At 35.4% G+C, this 25,552-nt stretch overlaps 1 protein-coding gene across 15 annotated transcripts in view; it reads left to right on the plus strand.

Annotated features, from left to right (window-relative positions):
* Nucleotides 1-25,552, plus strand: part of NEK1 (NIMA related kinase 1) — a 227,639-nt gene that overhangs the window by 127,313 nt on the left and 74,774 nt on the right. For all 15 annotated transcript variants that reach the window (XM_045463330.1, XM_045463358.1, XM_045463340.1 and 12 more), the window contains 4 exons: nucleotides 497-592; nucleotides 14,833-14,964; nucleotides 16,870-16,935; nucleotides 17,015-17,243. In XM_045463330.1, the coding sequence (XP_045319286.1) occupies nucleotides 497-592; nucleotides 14,833-14,964; nucleotides 16,870-16,935; nucleotides 17,015-17,243 (523 nt within the window). The remainder of the gene's footprint in view (nucleotides 1-496; nucleotides 593-14,832; nucleotides 14,965-16,869; nucleotides 16,936-17,014; nucleotides 17,244-25,552) is intronic.

The raw sequence follows: 25,552 nt of genomic DNA on the forward strand, positions 1-25,552 counted from the left end.
GTCTGTGAGTTCGAGCCCCGCATCAGGCTCTGGGCTGATGGCTCAGAGCCTGGAGCCTGTTTCCGATTCTGTGTCTCCCTCTCTCTCTGCCCCTCCCCCGTTCATGCTCTGTCTCTCTCTGTCCCAAAAATAAATAAACGTTGAAAAAAAAAAAAAAAAGAATAAATGATAACCTTAAAAATGAAAAATATAATTGTCCATTTCTCTGAAGATAAATAAAGTCTGTACATAATAACCATAGTTTAAAACTTTTGCGTTTGTATTTCCATTAGAATGTGCCTGCATTTATTTTCATTGAGCTGCTGTGTGTTGAGCCCTGGTTTAGGTGCTGGGGATATAAAGTGAGCTTATATTTTTACTCTGGAAATTCTCCCTCCCACCAAACTTTTCTTTTTTGGCTAATAAGTATCTTTATAGACTTGGTGGGGGGAAACAAAAACAAAAACCTATGCCCTTCTTTCTGGTAATTAACTTTGTTGTTTGGTTTTATTTTCAGGCCCAAGCAAGTGCACGAGCCGCTGTACTAAAAGAACAATTAGAACGAAAGAGAAAGGAAGCATATGAGAGAGAAAAGAAAGTATGGGAAGAGCATGTAAGATTTAACTCATATTCTTGATCCTACTCATGTTAATGTTCTTATATCTCTTACTGGATAGTATATCACCATTATAACTTGGTAATTCTATTTTTTCCCATTTTTTATTCTCATTCATTCTCCCTCTCTTCTCTCCTCTCCCACTTTCCCTCACTATTGCTCTCTCTCTCATATTTATGGATGATCAGTATGGAAGTTATTTTGGGATTTGATTTGTGGTGAAAATCTAATTTACTTATTCATTTTAGTTTTTATTATTGCCAAGTACCTAATCAAAGACCCAGCATCATTTAATGGCTACACTTTCCTTCTGCCACTGATTTAGAAAGCTACTTTTATATATTAATATAAATACCTATATATATTAAATTCTTATATATGCTAGAGAATGAATCTATAGTATACATGCATCAGGCTCTCTCTTCTCCATTACTCTGTCTGCCAGCACCTCATTGTATTAATAATTATGGATTTAGAATATATTTAAATTTCTGATAGAGTTCTTTCCTCATTCCCTTTTTTACTCTTCTTTTTACAGTGTTTGCCTTAGTTACGTGCTCTCTTTTTCCTTACCAGACACATTTTTGGGTAATTTTTGTTCTTTTTTCTTTCTTTTTAAATTCTATTGGAATTTTTATCAATATTACATTTTTAAAAATTTTATTTTTAATTTTTTAAAATTTGCATCCAAGTTAGTTAGCATATAGTGCAACAATGATTTCAGGAGTAGATTCCTTAGTGCCCCTTGCCCATTTAGCCCATCCGCCCTCCCACAATCCCTCCAGTAACCCTCAGTTTGTTCTCCATATTTATGAGTCTCTTCTGTTTTGTCCCCCTCCCTGTTTTTATATTATTTTTGTTTTCCTTCCCTTATGTTCATCTGTTTTGTCTCTTAAAGTCCTCATTTGAGTGAAGTCATATGATTTTTGTCTTTCTCTGAGTAATTTCACTTAGCATAATACCCTCCAGTTCCATCCACATAGTTGCAGATGGCAAGATTTCATTCTTTTTGATTGCCGAGTAATACTCTATTGTGTGTGTATGTGTGTATATATATATGTATGTATATATATATGTGTGTGGTATATATACATATACATATGTATATACATACACACACACACATACATACCACATCTTCTTTATCCATTCATCCATCGATGGACATTTGGGCTCTTTCCATACTTTGGCTATTGTTGATAGTGCTGCTGTAAACATGGGGGTGCATGTGTCCCTTCGAAACAGCACACCTGTATCCCTTGGATAAATACCTAGTAGTGCAATTGCTGGGTCGTAGGGTAGTTCTATTTTTAGTTTTTTTGAGGAACCTCCATACTGTGTTCCAGAGTGGCTGCACCAGCTTGCATTCCCATTTATCAATATTACCTTAAACCTACAAATTAACTTATCCCGGGGCATCTACATTTACTCATTTTCTACATTTACTCATTTTCTTCTTTTTTATCTCTTACACGATTTTGATCATTTTAAGCTCAAACTTGTTACATTTCTTGTAAAGGTGATTTCTTGATAGTACATAATTGTAAATTTCTGTTTTACAGGGTTTTATTTTTTTTCTAACGATATTGCTGATATTTGGAGAAATCATTGGTTTTTGCTATAGAATGAGTTTACCTGTTCCACCAATTCTCAGTTAGTTTTCTGGGTTTTTAGTATGCAGCTGTGTCATTTGCAGGTAGTCATGATATATACATCATAACAATTATTCCTACATTTTATTATTTTGTTTAATGTCTGTTTTTGAGAGAGAGAGAGGGACAAAGCACGCACATGTGCATGATTGGGGGAGGGGCAGAGAGAGAGGGAGACAGAATTCAAAGCAGGCTCCAGGCTCTGAGCTGTCAGTACAGAGCCCAATGCCAGTCTCAAACTCACGAACCGCAAGATCATGACCTGAGCCAAAGTTGGATGCTTAACTGACTGAGCCATCCACGTGCCCCCTTACAATTTATTGTATGCCATGCACATTATAAGCACTGCACATGTTTTGCTTTGCTTAATCTTTACAACTTTCTGAAGCAGATGTAGAAAGAATAAAACAATTAGATGAGGTCATAATTCCAGTAAGTATGGAACAGGGATTTGAACCTGGGTCCGCCCAGTGTTGAAGTCATTATTCTTATGCACTACACCTTAATTTCCCCTGCTTTCTTTAAGTTGTGCCTTATATTATTATTTACTTTAATTAAATTGGCCAGATCTTCTAGGACAACATTAAATAACAATGTGGATAATATTTTGTTCCTGTTTTTAATGGAAATAGTTTAATCATTTCTCTGTTATGTGTGGAAAAATAATAAGGAATATAATTGTATCTCTAGGTTGTACAGTTTTTATCAGAAATGTGTTTTAAAAATCCACCAGTCAGGAAATCTTATCTTATTCCCCCTTTTTTTCCCTGACTATAGACATAGCCTGGACAAGGCTTGAGTGTGAAACAGTAACTGTGGTAATGTATTCCATCTTCCTCAAGAAATCTAGTAATTATCTCCTGGACCATTGACAAAACTTACCTGGCTTTAGATTGCAGTGCTTTTTAAATGTTTTATGTCTGGTGTTCCTTAATTCCCTCTTTTCTTTCCTTTATTATAGATATAGAATTAATAGGGCAAGAGTATGAAATAATTACCATGCTAACTTATTGGCAGCCAAATTTATCAGAAGTAGAAATAATTCATCTTCATAGTCAGAGCCAATGAATTCTTCTATTACCCAAATCTCTTTCAAACTTACCCTCATCTGGAAAATAGTACGAGCCTACTTTTGGTGACATACATATATAGCAATTGGGAACAATCTGCTTTTCTTCTCTTGGGTTTATATCTTCAACACAAGGAACAGGGACGTTTCATCCTGTGCTGATTTGCACAGTAGGGCACAGATTATATCAAGATGAATTGGTATGAAACTCCCTGTGTGTTCTTTTTTCAGTCAGCTTTCCTCATGATACACCTGCTGCTATCATCCTTGTGTTCAGCTACGATACCACAGTTGCAATTGACCTTAAGAGTTTTTAGTTTAGTCTTTAATAGTCTATTCTAGCAGTCTACATAGCACCCGAAGGTGATTGGCATAGTAATATATCCATTAAATATGATAAGCTTATGCTTAGTGCAAATCAGCCTTATTTTTAAAATGTGATCCATTATGCAAAATTACATGGGGGCATCAGAGTATTTTATAATAGCAGTCTGCATGGCTTCGATTATGTGATTTCCCTTTAGTCTTAGAGATGAGTCAGCTACTCCATATCCACTGCTGTCAGTATGCATGCATAGGCCTATCTTGGCAGCAGGCTTATATAGCCACCTGCCACTGTACCAACTATGTATAACCTTGTGTTTTTCCCCCAAGGTAAAGTGAATGGCTGTGTCTTAACTCATGTTGTGATTGGCATGTGGGATATACAAGTAGTACATTTATCAATGGGAAATGTTTCTTTTTCTCCCAGTCATGTAGGCACTGCTCATTTTAGTGATTCAGAATACTATACTTCCAACAGCTCAAGTTAGTATATCTCAGGGGCGCCTGGGTGGCGCAGTCGGTTAAGCGTCCAACTTCAGCCAGGTCATGATCTCGCAGTCCTTGAGTTCGAGCCCCGCGTCGGGCTCTGGGCTGATGGCTCAGAGCCTGGAGCCTGTTTCCAATTCTGTGTCTCCCTCTCTCTCTGCCCCTCCCCCGTTCATGCTCTATCTCTCTCTGTCCCAAAAATAAATAAACGTTGAAAAAAAAAAAAATTCAAGTTAGTATATCTCAGAGAAAACATAGCACGAGCTTTGTAATTATATTTCTTTCCTGAAATCTGCTTTTGGTGGGCTGAAAACGGCCCACAAACACCTTTAAAATGTGGTCTTGGGGCATCTGGGTGGCTCAGTCAGTTAAGTGTCTGTTGATTTCAGCTCAGGTCATGATCTCATGTTTCGAGAGTTGAAGCCCTGCATCGGGCTCTGCACAGGCAGCACAGGGCCTGCTTGGGATTCTCTCTTTCCCTCTCCCTCTCTGCCCCTTCGCCACTCATGCTGTCTCTGTCTCAAAACAAGTAAATTTGAAAAAATTTTAATGTGGTCTTAAGTACATCTTGTATAATGGTTTTCAAAAGCCCAGTTTCTCTTTATAGCATTATTTCTTAAATGTCCTGCTCATTCATCAAGGTCATAACCACTGTCCAAGAGTCAGTATAAATATTTGCTTGATCACTCAGCATCAGTGTATAAAATCTACCTATTGGGTTGACTGTTTCATTTATTTCTTTGCCTTCTTATTCTCATTGGTGCTCGATACTTCATTGACGTCTCTGGATTACAGTCCTACAGTTGTAAATGGATCTGTTTTACCTTATTTTTTATCTAAATTATCATAGCAGCGTCCTCAATCTGCATATTTCTTAGCATCAATTCAGGCATCGTACTTGTGGAAGTCTGTTCTTTGATTAGGTAAGAGACTATAGTTTGCATATCGTGTGTTCCTCCTGCTTTGCATTTCACTCTTTGTTGTGTATTTCATTTCTTTCATTGTCTCATTCTTTGGACCTGCCATATAGACCTATATGCCTTCTGGTGAACACACTTCCCATCTCTGCCTACCTCAGAATGTTGTTATTCTTAGTCTTGCCACACAATCTCATCCATTTAAATAGACACATCATGAGATCAATGTGGAATCATGCTCCCTGTTGGAAGTGTCCCAGACACTGAAACAGTGTTTCAGAGTGGTCTGCAGGATATGATTCAAAGAGAATCAGGATGCCTCTTAGGTTGAGAGCCCCTATTTCAAAGCTGCTCCTCTGATGACCTTCCTAGCATTAAGCTAACTTTCCCTAAGCAGAAGGAGCAGAAGTTTCACAGGTGGTAGTGGTAATGGTGGTAGAAGAGGCAGAGGGAGGGGAGCAGGGAGCATCTCTGGAAGCATGTTAGGTTTTATATGTTAACAAGTACATTTTACAAATTATGTCCAACAGCGATTCAGCTTTGAGCTCTACATTCTCATATAATGCTTTTATTACTAGGCAGCTGTATAATAGCATAGTTCTGTTTCCACAGATAACCAACTGGAGCCAGGTTTCTCTACTTCCAGAAGGCTGATTAGACCTCATAAACCCATCCAACACACTTTCAGTAGCATTCATATAATTAAAATACAGTCCCAGAAAACCCAAGGAGTCCTTGTTCTTTTAAGGCATATAAACCAGTACAAATACCCAGTTTTTTCTCTGTATTTTGTTTTTTAATGGTAGATCTGTCTTAGTTCTAAAGTGTACACAAATGACAGCTTTTATGATTCTATTAATGATAGAGAATACTAGTTTCTAGTATTGTACAACTTTGTGTTTCCTCAGGTTCTTTCAGAAGTATTTTTATGGTGGCAGCATTAAACTGTGGTAGTGAGTCTGACTTTTGAGGTCCAATAGGCAAGCAACCCATTTTCATTTGCGGGAATTATTTTATTGTTTGCTGTTTCAGTAAGACTGTCAAACAAGGTATTCTGGCTTCTTCTAGCTGAAGGATAGGCAGGTCATCGAATGTAGATCAGTTGAATTATCTCCCAGAGCTTGAAGCTTGAGCAGAATATCACAGGATTTGAAGTTTACTTAATCCAATAAGAGAACCTGATGAAACAATGAATTCATTTCTGCTACCTAGATCCATGCAGCTACTCTGGTTCCTGTTCTTTTTAGAGGGCTTCCCTTTGCTTTTATAATCTTACTTACCATTCTGTTCTCTTTTCTCCTTTCCCCTACCCACCTCCTCCTTTCCTCCAGAATTAGTTTCTGTTGCTTTCAACCAAAGAACCATGATTCACCTTGTAAAATGCTAGCATGGTATCTGGCGAATAGTAACACAAATAAATGCATTGGGAAATCTGTGGCTCATGACATTTCAGAATTATGTATGGAGGAATGTTCAAATATTGATTTACTGAATGCATCGTTGTGTAGTGAGAAAAAAAAATGAGTCTGGGAATCCAAATACTTGATTTTTAGTCTCAACTCTGCCAATGAATTTGCCTTCTTGGGGAGCTGACTTCTGTTTGTGGGCCTTTATTTCCTTATCTCCTAAATGAAAGGCATGATCTCTAATATTGTTCTATCTAAATTGCTTAGAAAAAGTCTTCATAATATAAGTACTTAAGTTCAGTTTAATCTCTAGAAAATGAGTTAAAGTTATTTTACCCAGTAGTTATTTTAAAAGAAGTTCTAACTTAACATAATCTAGATGCAGTATGGGGACTTCATATATCTGTATTTATTTATTGACTGTTACTCTTAATGTTTGTTTTATTTATTTTGAGAGAGAGTGCAAGCAGGGATGGGCAGAGAGAGAGAGAGAATACCAAGCAGGCTCCATGTGGTCTGCGCAGAGATCAGCATAGAGTCCAGTGCAGGGCTCGAACTCACCAAACGTGACATCATGACCTGAGCCAAAATTAAGAGTCAAATGCTTAACTGACTGAGCCACCCAGGCCTCCCTATTGAGTGTTACTCTAACTCAGGAGTGGTTAACATGTTATTCACAGTTAGAATTAGCATTATTAACTTCCTGAAATGTTAATTTAGTTTGATTGCATATATGTTGATGCATTTTTCTAAAGTAAGACCAAATGTCTTTCATTGGATTATCGAAGTATCTTTGATCTAACAAATGGTAAAAATCACTGCCTTAATTATTCTGATCCTTTGGTATGTAAGACCCATTTTTTAAATTTTGTCTTTGACACATTTCATTGTAAAAATTATAATAAAACATAGGACTTTAATATGAAGAATAATTTTCATGTGTGGTAATAGGGTTTTTTTCCCCCAAATAATACAGTATTGCCTTTTCCAGTCAACCATATAGACTCATATTGCGAGTGAAATATAAAAAAGATAGATTGAGTTTTTTAAGAGTAGCAGTGCATTTAATAATTAAAATTAAATGAAAAGTAGAATTAGGGAAATTCTGTCTTGGTGAGAGACTATTTTTGAGTGTGAGGAATTCCTTTTTCATTGTGTTTAGCTCTTGTGTATTTCATTTCTGTTTATGTCTTTGTTCTTTTCTTTGGACCTGCCATACAGTTCTATATAGCTTCTTTAAGGGTGGAGACATACTTCCTCCTGGTGGCCACATTGGAATGTTCTTATTCTTAGACATTCCTATAAATAGGGTATAACGATACTAGCTGAGAAAAATTATTCAGATAAAAATATATTTTTAGTTCTTCAAAGGTAAGATTTTGAGAACCTAAATGTAAATTTGATAAAATTTGACCATGTATTTTCAAGCTATATAGAATTATGTATGAAATTGCTCTATAGTCAAAATATGTATGTAGTCAGGCCTTTTAATATTTTCCTAACATACGTTAAATCCTTAAATCATTCAGCATATAGAGATGAAATAGTATTTGTGTTTATATGTGTTTCAAGAATAGGTAAACAGTTTCATGTGTTTATAAACCTGGCCTCACTGGTAAAATTTTGCATTTTGTCATTTGGTGGCACTGCTGATTAATTTTTTAGCAAAATTAAACAGATACAATTAGCAGATATAATAGAAGCAATTTTACAGTGATAGTTAAAAACATTTTTTGGAGATATAAGCAATGTAGAAAAGTCTTGAATTTATGAACTTAGTGAGAAAATGGCTAGGAAAAATAGCTCCTAAAGCAGTTTATTTTTTTAACTTCACAATGAAACTTTCAGCTCATTGTTCTATTTCTGTTGCAGTATTTTTTTAAGTTTGGATTTTGAAAAACTGTTTAGAATGAAATATATATACTACATGTAAATGGGTGATCAATTTTAACAAAATTGTTTGGATTTATTTTTTAGGTTTTAATTTTTTATCTTATGTAAAACTTTGTTTTGTTTTCTTTTTAATTTTAGTGTTGTTTATCATATTGGATCAACTTTCTGAATTAACTCAGTCTAGTGTTTTCTCTTTTAACAATTTAAAAATATGTTATTTTTTTTAAATCTCGGGATCTGGTTCACATTGAAAGCCTTAACATCTAGGTTATAAAAAATATATCCATGATGTTTACTTACATAGAAGGCCCAGCTCCTGTTGTACTGATCAGTTAGTGGTGTGTGTTACCTGGGCTTATAATGACATCTCACTAGTTACTAGAATTACCTTTACATTTTTGTTAACTGATACAGTTTTGTTACTAAGTAATTGGATGAGTTAGTAGGGCAGTCTTTTTGTCTGTATTCTTTGGTTTAGATTTCATTATGTCTGGGTTTCTTTGTGTGTTTTTTATTTCAAGTTCTTATGATCTGTTTAGTTTAGTTGACCCAGGGGAGAGGTTAGTATATATTTGGTTATGAAAAATAACCATTTACTGAAGGCTGGTGAAGATCATTATTATAAAGGTGCCAATAAGTTTGTCTTACACATTGAATCAGGCATCTTAGGTAATAGACTATGTACCACTCATTAACCGTATATATGGCAGCCAGACAAATTTTAATATAATACAAAACACATTTTTAATAGTAATATGTGTCATTCTCTTCATTACAAATATATTCTCTTGATTAAAAGATGTGCTTACGTAGGTACAAAAATGAACAGTGTGAAGAGAATTTAGTAGAGATTTTCCATGTTTTAGCATAATCCCTACTATACTGAATTTGATTATTTTTGGTCTCATACCAGTTTATCTCATAGCACTTTATCAGTAAACACTTTTGTCTCTGTTACTTTAGATTTCTCTTAAGGTTGAGATTAATACAGAAATATCTCTATTTCATATAAAAAATTTAAGAATATATTTAAGAATATTCACAATTTAAGAATAGAAAGTCAAGATAAAGGGGTTTCAATTCCCTTATGTGACTTTTGCCATTCTTAACTAAAGATAAATCTGCGAAGTATTCCCTAGAGGTTGTAAAATTTTTCTTTGGCCATATGTCTACAGTTTTAGAGAGTTATGCCAGTACCCTGTTTAAATTGTATATGAATCATGTGTGTATGTGCATAAGCATTAAAAAAGTATAAAAAATGAAATACAGTAAGTTGGAGCTATAGGGTATGGGTGACTTTTTAATTTTATTATAAGTTTCCTTAAGGTCTAAGCATCTGCATAGTAATTTTGGAAATAACTTTGCAATAATCTTTAAAAGCATAAATGAAAATTATGTCATAGGCTGAGAAAGGCAGTTGGTTTTATTCTTTAGCAAAATTAGTTAAATACATGTTATTTCTCCTGTTTATTTATACAATTAAATTCTCTTTCGATCATTCTTTAAAAATCTTAGGCTTTTTTGAATTTATGATGGCAACTATTTGTCTTTCAGATTTCTGCTTTTTGTTAAAACATTTTTAAAAGTTTATTTACTTATTTTTGAGAGAGAAAGAATGAGAGAGAATGAATATGAGTGGGAACAAGGCAGAGAGAGAAGGAATCCCAAGCAGGGTTTGCACCATCAGTGCAGAGCCTGATGTGGGGCTCGAGCTCACAAACCATGAGATCATGATCTGAGCTGAAACCAGGAGTTAGAGGCTTAACCAACTGAGCCACCCAGGCACCCCTCAGGTTTTGCTTCTTACCAACTTCTGTGTCATAAAACTTTATACAGTGTTGGAGCACTTGGGTAGCTCAGTTGGTTAAGCATCTGACTCTTGATTTCTACTCAGGTAATGATCTCACCATTGTAAGATAGAACCCCCTGATGGGCTCTGTGCTCAGTGCAGAGCCTGCTTATGACTCTCTCTCTCTCCGTCCCTCCCCTGATTGTGCACACATGTGCATGCACACTCTCTCACGTGCGCTCTCTCTGTCTCTCAAAACCAGTAAATTAAAAAAAAAAAAAAAAACCTTATGCAATGCAAAAATTTTAAACTCTGATTATGCATAGATGGGCAGTTATTGTTTTTATTCTGCATTCTGGAGATTAAAAACTAGCTCTGGGCAAAGCCAGTTTCTTCATTTTGTTAGGGTCTAAAATCATAGTTTCAGTGTTTAAATCAAATAACGTTACTTAGTAGAAACTAAATAAATGTTTGCTGAACTATAATTACTACCATTTATTAGGCACACAACTGTGCACTTTACATAAATTATCACATTTAATCCCTGCAGTAAGGAGACAATGAGTACACACCATTCCCATTTTAGTGAGAAAAAGTTTGAAGTTGAGAGAGGATTAGAAACAATGAAAAATCACAGGTCCCTAGTCAGTGAGATTTGGGGATTTGAGTGTAGAACTGTCCTACTTGAACTGTATTTTATGACCTTCTTAAACAATGAATGGCTGTTCAAACTGGCTACTCTACGAAGGTCACTCTCACCTTCTCCCCTCCCAGGAGTTAGTTAGTTCCTTCTCTGGTTTTATTTTGTTTGTTTTTCTCCCAGACCATTTAGCACACATCTCTCTCATTTTATTTCCCTGTAACATACTGATAGATTTATGTGTTTCCCTTTCTTTTATAGTTTATAATCCTTTGAGAGAAATGATCAATTTTGTTTTTGTCTTTTGTTTGAAAATTACTGCAGCTAGTTCTGGTCTACAACATACTGGGTTTTTTCCCCAACTTTCTGAGATATAGTTGTGTGACATTGTGTTAAGTATGCCATATACAATGTGATGATTTGACATAGGTATATACTATGAAATGATTACTACAATAAGGTTAGTTAACAAATCACTTCACATAGTTACCATGTGTCTTTCAGTTTGGATAGCCGTTATCTGGCACTGTGCTTGGCACTTAATACATCTTTTTAAAAATATTTTTTTGTTTTGTTTATTTTGAGAGAGAGAGTGTGCACATGCACATGCACGTGAGGGAGGGGCACAGAGAGAGTGGGGGGGAGAATCCCAAGTAGGCTCCATGCTGTCAGTGCAGAGTCCCACAGTGCAGGGCTCAATCCACTGAACTGTGAGATCATGACCTGAGCTAAAATCAAGAATCAGATGCTTAACGGACTGGGCCACCAAGGCACCCTGACACTTAATACATTTTTGAATATGTTGATTAAATTTTATAAAGTATTATATATTTGTTTTCTCACAAAAATCACATCAAGTTTATTTATTAAAATAGCAGAAATCATTTCTTTAAGTGAATTTAAACATTCACACGATTATACAGTGGATAAATATGATATGTGATTAGAGAAGTAATTACTGATTTAAATAAATATGATAGAATTTGTACATCCAGATTAATGTGTTTCCTTCAAAATAATCATCTAGAGAAATAATATACTTCTCTAAAAATGCTGCTAGTGTTTCAGAACCAATTGGAACTTGTTTCTATTTCCTCAGAATTTGTTACCTTTTTTGAATATACCATATGGAAGGAAGACCATGGTAAAGTTTCAAAATATTTCTATGTCATCTTTCAAGATGACACCCAGATAATACCCAGCTGTGTTAGCTTTAGATTTTTAAAATTATTTATAACATCTTAAATATCAGTATACTTTTCAACGGTGCTGAACTATGGATTAGAGCAATGTTTCTGCCCTTTTTTAATAAAGACTTAATTTTTTTAGAGTAGTTTTAGGTTCACAGGAAAATTGATAGGAAGATACATATTTCCAGTGTATCCCCTGTCCCCTCACACGTATAGCCTCTCCCATTAATCAACATCCTCTTCCAGAGTTGTACATTGTTACAATTGATAAACCTGCATTTATGTATCATCACCCAAGGTCTGTGGTTTATATTACAGTTCCCTCTTGGTACTGTACATTCTGTGGGTTTGGACAAATGTATAATGACATATAACCATCATTACAGTATCATACAGAGTATTTTCACTGCCCTAAAAGTTCTCTGTGCTCTGCCTATTCATTCCTCCTACCACTCCCCTGCGAACCTCTGGTGACCATGCATCTTTGTATTGTCTCCATGGTCTTGCCTTTTCCAGAATGTCATATGGTTGGAATCATACAGTATGTAGCCTTTCAGATTGACTTCTTTCATTTAATAATATGCATTTAAGTTTCCTCTTTGACTTTGCATGGCTTGATAGCTCATTTCTTTTTAGCACTAAATAATAATCCATTATGTACCAGTTTTTTGCTTTTTTTAAAAAATCTATTTACTTACTAAAGGACATCTTGGTTGCTTCCAAGTTTTGGCAATTATGAATAAAACTGCTGTAAACATCTGTATACAGGTTTTTGTGTGGACATCTGCCTTAAACCCCTTTAGGTAAATACCAAGGATTGTGATTATTGGGTCACATGGTAAGAGTATGTTTAGTTTTGTTGGAAATTGCCAAAGTGTTTTCCAAACCATTGTACCATTTTGAATTCCCATCAGAAATGAATGAGAACTGTTGATCCATCTCCTCAGCAGCATTTGGTGTGGTCAGTGGTTTAGATTTTAACCAATGTTGTAGATGTGTAGTGGTATCACATTATTGTTTTAATTTGCAATTCCCAGGGGTGCCTGGGTGGTTCAGTCGGTTAAGCATCTGACTTCGGCTCAGGTCATTATCTCATGGTTCGTGAGTTTGGGCCCCACGTCGGGCTCTATGCTGACAGCTCAGGGCCTGGAGCCTGCTTCCGATTCTGTGTCTCCCTCTGTCTCTGCTCCTCCCCTGCTCACACTCTGTCTCTCAAAAATAAATAAAAAGATTTAAAAAATTTTTGATTTGCAAATCCCAAATGACCTAGGATGTGGAGCATTTTTTTCATTTGCCTGTTTGCCATCTGTATATGTTCTTTGGTGAGGTGTCTGTTCAGATCTTTAGTACATTTTTTTAATTGGGTGGGTTTTTTTTTTATTGTTGAGTTTTAAGAGCTCTTTGTATATTTTAATTAACAGTGATTTAAGTCTTCATGTCTTTTGCACATGCTTTATCTAAGTCTGTGGTTTATCTTATTCTCTTGACAGTGTCTTTCATGGAGCAAAAGGTTTAAATTTTAGTGAAGTGTCCAGCTTATCAATTCTGTCTTTCCCGGCTTTGCCTTTGGTGTTGTATCTAAAAAGTCTTGTCAAACCCCAAATCATATGAATTTTCTCCTATGTTACCTTCCAGGAGTTTTATAACTTTGCATTTTATGTTTGGGTCTGTAATGAGTAAATTTTTGTGAAGGGTGTATCGTCAATGTTTGTTTAGATCCTTTTTCTGGGGGCGGGGGGAACAACTGGGTTGTCCAGATGTTCTAGTATCATTTGTCCGTTCCCCTGGCAACTCCTGTCCATTGAGTTGCCTTTGCTCCTTTGTTAAAGTTCATTTGGCTCTATTCGTTTGGGTCTGAGTTATGTTCTATTCCATTGATTTATTTGTCTATTCTTTCACCAGTATTATACTGTCTTAATTACTGTGGTTTTATAGTAAGACTTGAAGAAATTACATACTATCATTCCTTGAACTTTGTTCTTCAGTATTGTGATGGCTGTTTCCATCTTCTTTTGAATAACATAGGTATTATGTTAAATGAGAGTTCAGAAGACTAGATAATATAATTGAATTGCTACCTTATATTTACAAGTGCTCAGTAAGTGTTGCATTTGAAATGTATACTCACCAGAAATGTGTACTCACCAGAAATATTTGTTTACTGGTTTGAAGGAGAACAAAGTAGGGAACAGACTTGCTGCCATGTTACCATGAGCATACCTGTAAATGCCATTTCCTTATACTGATAAATGGTTCAATGGTTCAACATGTCTTATTTCATATTGTTTAAAGTCTAAACAGCAAGATAAAAAAAGACACATGTTTGAATATAACTTGTGATATTTTTAATGACATTAAATCTTATTACCTGTACCTTCATTTCTTCCATTCTCCCATTCTTTCATTCTTCCATTATGTTGACATTTTTATAATGAGGGCTCTTATGTTGGGTGATTGATGTTCAAACTTTTAGAGATTATGCAAGCATTTCTTTTTCAAGTTTAAGATTAATAAGTAAAATATTTTTTCTTCCCATCAGATGTTGTAATGAATTAATATTAAAGTGGAGGGACTGATGTCATAATCTTTTAGAAATCAGGTTTTTTAAAAAAAAATTATTAAACATTGTTAATGCAATGGAAAGGAGTTATTTAGTACTACATGAGACTTGATTATGTTTACATCTCAGGCCAGAGATGTTCTGTCTTTTCTGATCTTTCCTCAGACCTAGCACATTGTCTTACACAATAAAAATTGAGAAATGAAAAAACTGTACCTTTGGATAGAGTAGATAAACAGTGATTTGATAAATACCATTTTATTCTTCATACAAATATAAATTTGCAAATGTATTTACATTTTTTATTATAGTTGGTGGCTAAAGGAGTAAAGAGTTCTGATATGTCTCCGCCACTGGGACTACCTGAAGCAGGTGGCTCTCCATCAAAGCAACAGATGAAATCTGTTATTTCTGTGACTTCAGCTTTGAAAGAAGTGGGTATGGTAAGTTCCCTAAAATTTAGAACTCCTCAAAGCAAAAAGTTATTAGAAGGATTAAATTTAATGAAATTACATTAATTCCTAGTGTTTCATTAAATTTTTTCTAAAAAAAAATTACTTGTTAAGATTTTTGTGTATAGTTTACTCTTGAGTATTGGAGCCTCATTGCTGATAGGTTTATATCTAGGACCACTTAATACATAAAAATAGATTTAAGTGATTGTCTCTCATTTTTACTTTAAAAGAATATTGAACAAATAAATTATATATAAAAATGTACAGAAAATAGTGCAACAAACATTTGTAATGGAACAAACATTAACAAACACTCTCACAATTAACAGTTTCATTTTTTTTTAAGAAAGGTTCATTTTTTAAAAAAATAATGTCTCTTTGGTACTTAAATTAACTCTAAGAATAAAATCCAAGGCATGTTTACATTTATTTGAAAATCTTTAGCATAACAAATGTTGGAAGATTCAGTATAATTACACTTACTCCATCAATTATTTCTTTTCCCTTCTTCTTATAAATCTCTGTCATGCCAATTGGATAATGAAACAAAGAAATATGGGCAAATAAAAAGCTTAAACTTGGAAGTATATGTCAGGTATTCATCTAAAATGTGAAAACTCTGTTCTGGAGTAAAGGAAATAGGCTCATGGTATGGGATTTCAGCCCAGAATTCAACACAGAGAAGGGAGAAGTCTACTGAATCATGTAACACATTAACCTGATTCTCTCCTATCTCATTAGTTAATGTCTCTGCCTTTTAATTGCTGACTGAGTTTCATTAAGTTTTTGCAGACAACACTAATGTTACTGATACACCACTTTTTTTTATAGCCTTTGTGTTTATCTTGAAAATAAGACTGAGTAGGAAAATACAAGTTTCTTGGTAACTCTCAAGAACTTCGTGTAAGAAATTACTGTTCTTTAAGTAGGTTTAGTCTCTTTTTCTTTCTGATAACAACTTTGCGTGTGCTGCGTTGTTCACTTCAACTTTAGATACCACTGTGTGGTTTCCTTCCTGGTACCCAGTCTCACATCTCAAGTAGCTGTTCATCTCTCTGGTTATAGCAACTGCTAATTCCTGACTACTTTATGGGGTAAAATGCTCTTTGTCTCATTTACATGTATTACTTTAAAACTGACCACTATACTCTTTTGTATTTTCCTCAAATCTTACAAAATTTGAGGTAATCTATGTAATGAAATGGTTTTTCTTTATGTGTTGTCTTGGTAAATATTGCTACTTAAAACTTTGAAAACTGCTGTTTCTTACTCTGCATTTTTCAGATTATTTTTTGCTTTCGTAGCATTCATAAGTACTAATTTCGTCTTTGCGAGTGTTTAAAAATTCGAGTTGGTCTAGATCACTATGATTATACTAATCAAAGACAGAATTTATATTATTGTTGGTATAAAGGACTCAGAACTCATTACTGTTACTCTCTTTGTTTACTGAGAGAAACCAGTTCTCAATTATGTTTAGTAGTATGGCTGAGCAGGAATATATGTACATGAAACATGAAGACAATTTCAAAATAATACAGCCTATCCTGAGTTACTCTATCCACTAAACTCCCTAGCTCCAATTAAGAGAGTACATCAGTTAATTTTCTTTTTATTTCTACCATTGACATAAAATTACCAAAAATCAGATGCCAAAAAGGAAGAGGATTTAGTTAAATATGTGATCAGTAATCTAAAAATAAGACAAATAATTGAGAATTGGCCCTTCTGCTATTAAGTATAATGAAGGAATCTGTGTTAACATTTTACAGGAATAAAAAATTCACAAGGAACAATTTAATAAAAAACAAAAAGTAACAAAAATATGAAAGTTTTTAAGGTAGGCATTTAAAATAACATTATTTCTTACTCTGTAACTGTCTGTGTTTATAGGACAGTAGTTTAACTGATACCCAGGAAACCTCAGAAGACATGCAGAAGACTAACAATGCTATTTCAGTAGGTACAATTTTCAAACTTTCTCAGTCATTTTACTTAATTGTATACATATTAAAGTATAACATTTTAACTGTTTCAGAGTAAGCGAGAAATACTCCGTAGATTAAATCAAAATCTTAAAGCTCAAGAAGATGAAAAAGGAAAGCAATGTCACTCTGATACATGTGAAGTGGTCGTTAGTGAAGATGCCAAAGAGCCTGAAAAGGAAAAATCGGTTTCATCTGATCGCAAGAAATGGGAGGCGGGAGGGCAACTTGTGATTCCCCTGGATGAGTTAACATTGGACACATCCTTCTCTGCAACTGAAAGTATGTATAAAATCTTAATAATCTGTTTGGTTTAGCACACATGTAAACTTGAATACTCTGAAAGAACAAACACTTAGAGGGATTGAGAGAGGCTGGAAAATTTCTTTGTATGTGAAAAATGGAGAAAACTATTCAACCTTACGAATAGCAAGGATTTGGGGGCACCAGGGTGGCTTAGTTGGTTGAGCATTTCACTTCAGCTCAGGTCATGATCTCATGGCTTCTGGGTTTGAGCCCCACGTCGGGCTCTGTGCTGACAGCTCAGAACCTGGAGCCCACTTCGGATTCTCTGTCTCCCTGGCTGTCTGCCCCTCCCCTGCTCATGCTCTGTCTGTCTCTCACCTTCAAAATAAATAAACATTAAAAAAAAAAAAAAAGAATAGCAAGGATTTTTATTACAAAAGTGTGTGGTATGAGAGAAGGAACTAATGATACATATGTAAATTGTATTACTTTAACTCTTTCTACTATGTTATATTAATCTTTTACCAGGAATAATTCTTGATGAGAATCAAAATGGCAGCCTTTGACAGAATCTCAGAAAGGTCCTTTAAGTATTTAGCCAGGAGTATTGAAAATATCTCACTTAATGATTCATTTATTCAGCAATAATTATTGAGCAGCTACCATTTTCTTGCATTGTCCTATGCACCAGAGGGAGATACAGTAATAAATAAAAACCTGTGCTCTTGTGGAGCTTACGTACTAAAAGGGCAAGTCTGATTATCAACCAACTAAATATTTTTTTAAAAAAATGTTAATGCTTATTTATCTTTAAGAGAGAGAGAGAGAGAGAGCAAAGAGAAGGGTAGAGAGAAAGGGAGACACAGAATCCAAAGCAGGCTCCAGGCTCTTAGTTGTCAGCACAGAGCCTGATAGGGCCCAAACCCATGAACTGCAAGATCATGACCTGAGCCAAAGTCAGACACTTAACCGACTAAGCCTCTCAACAAAATATAGTTTTAAGTAATTTTTTTAATGGACTGTTTTCATAGAATTCTTTCTTGCACTGGAGAAAAGCTCAAAGAATCCAACCTGTGGTGTCTTTTATTTTGTTTACTTATTCAGTAGTTCTTCATGGAGTCTTATTAAATGCCGCACACTCCTCAGCAATGAAGATACTATAATGGTTGAGACATAGTCCCTCCCCTTAAGAAGCTTAGGGTCTAGTGGAAAGGGAGACAAATATAGAGGCAATTATAGTTCACAAGGAATATACTAGAAATAATCCTGGCTACTGTCAAAATGTGTCAGGACATAAGTCTATCTTGGGGAGGCCAAGGAAATGATTTCTGAAAAAAGGGATGAGCTGAGGGATAAGTAGTTAGCTAAACCAAAAGCTGAACCAAATGTTTTAGGCATAGAATAGCCAGGACCCAGGTGAGAGAGGGTGTGTAATTCAGGGAACTTGGTATAGTTCAGCATGGATGACTAACTTTCAGAAGTCAAGACAAAGAGTGGCAAGTAAAAAGCCATGGAAGAAGTAAGCAGGGCAAATCATGAAGGGTACTGTACATTGGCTCTCTCAAACATTATGAACTTATTCTGAATGCAGAGAACAGTTTTTGAAGCAGGGATTAGCAAATGTTTTCTGTAAATGGCCAGATAGTGAATATTTTAGACTTTGCAGGCCATAGGAGCTCTGTTGCAACTTCTCTATTCTGTCACTGTTGTGTAAACCCAGCAAGAGACAATATGCAAAGGTATTAGCATGGCTGTTTCCAATAAAATTTTGTTTACGCACACTGAAATTTGAATTGATTAAAATTTTCTTTAAACCTTCTATTTCTATTCTCAAACTTGCTATTTTTTCATTGCCGTAAAGTACATTCATATCATGATTATTTCCTGGAACATTTTTATAATAACTTTTAAAATCTTTGTTAGAGAATTCCAATATCTGTGTTATATCTGTGTTGATTATTAATCATTAGCCATCTTTCATGAGAGTTAAAATTTTCCTGGTTCTTTTTTTTCTGAGTAACTTTGAAATATGTCCTGGACATTTTGAATATTCCCTTATGAGACTCTAGGCCTTATTTAAATCCTGTGGAGAATGTTCATATTTTTGCTTTAGCAGACAGCTGACCCAGTTAGGTCACAAGTTTCTATCTGCCTCCCGTGGCCTGTGGTTCTAATATCAGTTCATTTTTCAAAGCCTGTCAATGCTGTTTTGGTCTACTAGCATGTGTATCATCCAGTGACTGGGCTGGGGACCTTGGCAGTTATCTTTTTGTTAATTCAATTTTCAAAGTTTTGGATATACTGAATAGGATCAAATCCATGGGTGTGCATATGGCAGGTGAGCCCAGATGATAATAAACAACTTTATGGGGTTGCTTTCTTGAGTTCCTTTGTCTTTATTATCTTCCTGGGATTTTCTCGTTGCCCAGGGCTTCTCTCTTTGGTTATCTGGTCAGAAAACGGAGGCTTTACTTACTTTGTTCTATTGTATACTCAGAGCCACGTGGCTAGAAGACAGGGAAAAATAGCAATGGGAACTTAGCTGCATCTTCTAGGTACCACATCTCTACCAAACAGAAAGGAAGCTTCCTCGTCCTCAGTTTGATCCTCTGTGTGTTCTGATTACCAACTACTGCTCTTGTCACCATGGGGTTTTTGGGGAGGAGAAAGGAGATGACAAAGTAAAGAAAGAAAAGAAAAGCACTGAAGGATTTACTCACGCCAAGTAGTAGGATTTCCCTTCCCCATTCCTCGAGCTGGAAGTGGAAGGCCTGTCCTAGAACTCTCTCTCAAACCCGGTACCATTTATGGATATCTGACGTGCTGAATCCTGACAGGGGAATGTCTCCTTCCGTAATCCATCTGCTACTCTTTCTAAGAGTTCTCAAATAGCCACTTCATGTATTTTGTTCTGGTTTTCGTAGCTGTATTCAGTAGGAGACACAGGGTAATATGTGCTTACTCCATCTTCCCAGGAACTGAACTCATTTAATTATCCTTTAAAGAGATTTAAATACCTTTTAAAGAAAGAAAGTCTTTTTTATTTATCTATGTAGTTACCATTTCTGATGTTCTTAACTTCTTTGTTTGAAAGGATTTCTTTTAACATTTCTTGTGATGCAGGTGATAGATTATTTCAACTTTTGCACTGAAAAGTATTTCACCTGAATTTTTAAAAGGTATTTTCTCCAAGTATAGAGTTCTAGATTGGCAGTATTGTCTTCCAGTGCTTTAAAGATGTTGCGCCATTGTCTTCTCACTTGCATTATTTCTGACAAGAAATCTGATTCTTAGTTCCTTCTGCATAGCACAGCGTTTTTCTCTGACTGCTTTTTTTTTTAAAGCATTTTTATTTATTTTTTTAATTATTATTTTTTTTAATGTTTATTTATTTTGGGGACAGAGAGAGACAGAGCATGAATGGGGGAGGGGCAGAGAGAGAGGGAGACACAGAATCGGAAGCAGGCTCCAGGCTCTGAGCCATCAGCCCAGAGCCCGATGCGGGGCTCGAACCCACGGACCACGAGATTGTGACCTGAGCCGAAGTCGGACGCCCAACCGACTGAGCCACCCAGGCGCCCCTCTGACTGCTTTTAAGATTTATCATTATTATTGATTTAGAGCAATTTGATTGTGAAGAGCCTTATTGTACTTTCTTCTTGTTCTTTTCCCTGGGGTTCATTGAGCTCTTTGGTCTATTGATATATAGTTTTCATCAAATTGGAAGTTTCTTTGTTATTATTTCTTCAAATGTTTTTTTGGGCCTCCTCTCCCCTCCTTTGGGTACTATAATTTCGTGTTTATTAAGCAGCTCAAAGCTGTCAGTCTTATAGCTCAGTGATGCTCTTTCTCATTTTTTAGATTCTTTTTTCGGTGTGTTTTATTCTAGATAGTTTCTATTATTCTATCTTCAAACTCATTTTTCTTTTCTGCATTGCCTAAGCTATTAATTCCATCCAATATATTTTTCATCTCAGATAATGTAGTTTTCATCTCTAGAGATTCACATTTTGTTTTTTTTATCTACCATATCTCTACTTATCTTTTTGACCATATGGAGTACAGTTGTAAAAACTTTATTAATGTCCTTGTCTGCTAATTCTAGTATCTCTCTCAGTTCTGGCTGATCTATTTTTCCCCTTGTTATGGGTCATATTCTTCTTCTTTGCATCATAGGCATTTTTTGATTGGAGACCAGACATTGTGAATATTGCTTGTTGAGTGATAGATATTTTTGTGTTTCTATAATTATTCTGGAGCTTTGTTCTGAAGGTAGTTAAGTTAGGTGGGCTCAGTTTTATCCATTCATGTCTTGTTTTTGAGATTTGCTAGGTGAAATCAGAGCCATGTTTAGTCTAGTGCTAATTTCTTTTCCTCTACAGAGATAAAACCCTTCTGTGTACCCAGTGCACCATGAATTATGACATTTTCCAATCTGGCTTCTGGAAACAGGGAATATTTCATGTCCTATTTTCTCTATAATATTTTTGGGTGGTTCTATTCCTACCTTGGGTGGTTTTCTCACATATTTGCTTGTCTCACAGCTCTGCTGATACATAAGGGCTACCCTCATAAACCTCTATAATCCTCTTTCTACTTTCCTTGGTCTTCCAAAAATATCATTCCTGTCTTCCAAACTTGAGGTAGACTCTGTCTGGGTTCCCCTTTCTGACCTGCAGTTTGGAAACCCTGAAGGCAGCAAGCTTGAATACTCATAGGGACCATCTTGTTTGTTTCTTTTTACTCAGTGGTCTGTGTTCTTTATTACATTTTGTCCAGTGTCTTAAATCTGTTGTTTGTGTATTTTGTCCAATTGGTTTGAACATTTAGGCAATAGCATAACTAGTTACCTTAGTCCATGTCACTCAGAAGTGGAAGTCCTTCAGACCATTCTTTAGAGGTCTAGACAAAAATCATTGATGAACATAACTAAGTTACTGAAAGGTAATAAAGAGAAGAGGACATATTTAAGAGATACTAGGGGACAGACTTGTAAGGGCTTCCTGTGAAACTCTTCTAAGAGTTTGTCAGAGAAAGGAGAACTTTGAAAAGAAAATGAGAAACAATCAGAGTTAGGAAAGTTGATGGGTTTAAAAGGAAGAAGAGTACTTCAGGAAGAGAAATGACAAGTTTAGGGCTAAAAAATTTACCCTGGATTTGTCTGGAAAGAGGCATTGTGATCTTGATAAAAGTAGTGTCATTAGAGTGTTAGGGACAGCAGTAGAATCCAGGAATTAAGAAATGAGTGGAAGGTGAGGAAGTAAAACAGAGGGAGAGAGGAAGGGGGAGAGTTTACAACCTTTTAAGGAAGCTGAGCTGTAAAGGAGAAGAAAGATGTAAAGTGTTATTACTTGGGATATAGAATCACGGTAACCTTAGAGACCTGAAAATTATGCTAATTAGAAGGGCAAAATTTTTAAATCTAATTGATTTTGTTGCACTTAGAATAAAAATTTGAAGCCCTTTTCATAATTTACAAGGCTTTCCTGTGGTTCCCTCTGTATCCTCACTCTGTCCATTTTTTTCTACCTATACTCACTTCTTAATTTTCACTTCTTAAAAACACGCCAAACTCTTTCTTTTTCACAATCCTCTTCCCCTTGTCTCTCTTCTAAGTTCTTTGCGTGGCTGCCTCTTTCTTTTTCTTTTTCTTTTTTTCTGTCCCTGTTGTTCAACTTTCACCCCATTTCTGAAGTCCTCTTTATAGCAGAGCTCCTCAAAGCATTACCTTTTTACAACTCCAGTTCCTTTTTTTCCATTCTCCCTGAAGTTTCCCTCTCTACTGCATGCATCAAAACCCTTCTAAGTGTTTCCAAAGATGCTCATGTTGGTAGTTAGCTATCCTTATTTTATGTACCTGCAGCATTTGATGTACTGGATTATTGTCCACTGTCTCTATCCCATTTTTCTTGAAACCCTTTGTTCAATTTTCAGCACTCTATTAAAAGTAGACCTCTTCTAAGATTATTTTCTAAATCATAGAATATTATTATTTTTAAGGAACTAATTACATGCTGTAATTATTTTCTTCATTTGTTTAATATATTTTACCTATGTTCCTTTTTGTAATATAAACTTTTAAAATAAGTTTGTCTGACTTGTATTGCATGTTTTATGTTTCCTATCATGTAGCACAGACTTTATGAATGAAGAGTGCTCATTAATTACATATATATGATGTTAAACATAACTGATGTTGTGAGATCTCTCAGGTGATGAGGCTGTAAATAATTTAGAGCACTTCTGAGGCAATAAACTATCACCAGTATGACAGGATGGGATAGAGGCAAAGGTAGAGGAATGCAAGCAAGTCTTATACAAGATAAAAGAAATCTCTGCCATGTTTTCTTAAAAAGTAGGAAAAAAGGTCATATGCAGACCATACAACAATTGAGTAATCTTGAATGATCAGATAGCCCTATCTCAGAAAAATATATGAGGACATATGAGATACCTTATTACCTTATTAAAAGCACTTTTATATGGAAAATAGCATGAGATTGAGAATACTGTAACATAAATAATACTTTGTCTCATGAGTTCAAAAATCATGTTTAACTTGAGTAGGCAAAGTATTTAATGTGGTAAGTTTTTACATAGTATAAACAGTGTATAAAATTATTCTTCACCTCAACATATACTCCATTTCCATCCCTGTTACCAGGTAACCACAGATACAGTTTATTGTTTATCCCTCTGAGCTCCTTCATATGTGCATGTGTGTGGGTGACCGTTGTGTGTGTGTGTGTGTGTGTGTGTGTGTGTAGACACATACATACATACATACATACATACATACATACATACTATATCTTCTTTACCTGTTCATCAGTCGATGGACATTTGGGCTCTTTCCATAATTTGGTTCTTGTTGATAGTGCTGCTATAAACATTGGGGGGCATGTGCCCCTTCAAATCAGCATTTTTGTATCCTTTGGATAAAGTAGTAGTGCTATTGCTGGGTTGTAGGGCAGTTCTATTTGTAATTTTTTGAGGAAATTCCATATTGTTTTCCAGAGTGACTATACCAGTTTGCATTGCCATCAGCAGTGGTAGAGAATCTTAAGCAGGCTCCATGTGGAACCCGCTGTAAGGCTCAATCTCACAACCATGAGATCATGACCTGAGCCAGAAGGAATCGGATGCTTAACTGACTGAGCCACCCAGGCACCCCTATTTTTTGATGCAATTTAAAGTTCATTGCAGATATTGGTACACTTTGTCCTAAGTACTTCATAACATACATATCATTAAACAGAGTTCAGTATTTTTTTAGAAGTTTGTTTCTTTTTAATGTTAAATTTACATACAGTGAAATGCAAATATTTTAAATGAACATTTGCTGAGTTTTAACACAAGCCTATATCTATGTAACCCAAACCTCTCGAACATCACCATCTTCCCAAACAAAAAGTTTCATACCTCTTCCTGGTCAGTTTCTGCTTCTAGCAGAAGTCCCAGAGGAGAATTTTTCTGAATTTTTTCTTAGATTAATTTTCTTTATTCTAAAAAAATATATATATATTATTATTTTATTTATTTATTTATTTATTTATTTATTTATTTATTTATTTATTTATTTTGAGAAAGAGAGAGACAGAGTGTTAGCAGGGGAGGGGCAGAGACAGAGGGAGACATAGAATCTGAAGCAGGCTCCAGGCTCTGAGCTGTCAGCACAGGGCCTGATGCAGCGCTTGAACCCATAAAATGTGAGTTCATGACCTGAACCAAAATCAGACACTCAACCAACTGAGCCACTCAGGCACCCCTAACTTTCTCTATTCTAGAGTTTCATTTAAACACTGTAACGGTTTGTATTCTTTTGTGTTTAGCTTGTTAAATTCAGCATAATGCTTTTTGAGATTAATCTGCATTGTGATTATCAATAGTTCAGTTTTTAGAAAATTCTTTTTTTTTAATTTACTTTGTTATTAATAAAGTCACTTTTACTTTTTTTTTTACTCAATATTAGCTAGTATATCTTTATCCAGTCCCCCCTTCCCCTTTTAGTCTTTTTGTGTCTATATATCTAAAGTAGGTTTCTTGCGGCCAGCATGTTGTTAGGTTTGCTTTTTAAATCCATTCTTAAAATCTTTAACTCGGTTGTTTAGACCATTTATACTCAATGTGGATGTTAAGATGGTTGGATCTAGGGGCGCCTGGGTGGTGCAGTCGGTTAAGCGTCCGACTTCAGCCAGGTCACGATCTCGCGGTCCGTGAGTTCGAGCCCCGCGTCAGGCTCTGGGCTGATGGCTCAGAGCCTGGAGCCTGTTTCCGATTCTGTGTCTCCCTCTCTCTCTGCCCCTCCCCCGTTCATGCTCTGTCTCTCTCTGTCCCAAAAATAA

Source organism: Leopardus geoffroyi, chromosome B1 (assembly GCF_018350155.1).
Source record: "Leopardus geoffroyi isolate Oge1 chromosome B1, O.geoffroyi_Oge1_pat1.0, whole genome shotgun sequence".
Classification (NCBI taxonomy): Eukaryota; Metazoa; Chordata; class Mammalia; order Carnivora; family Felidae; genus Leopardus; species Leopardus geoffroyi.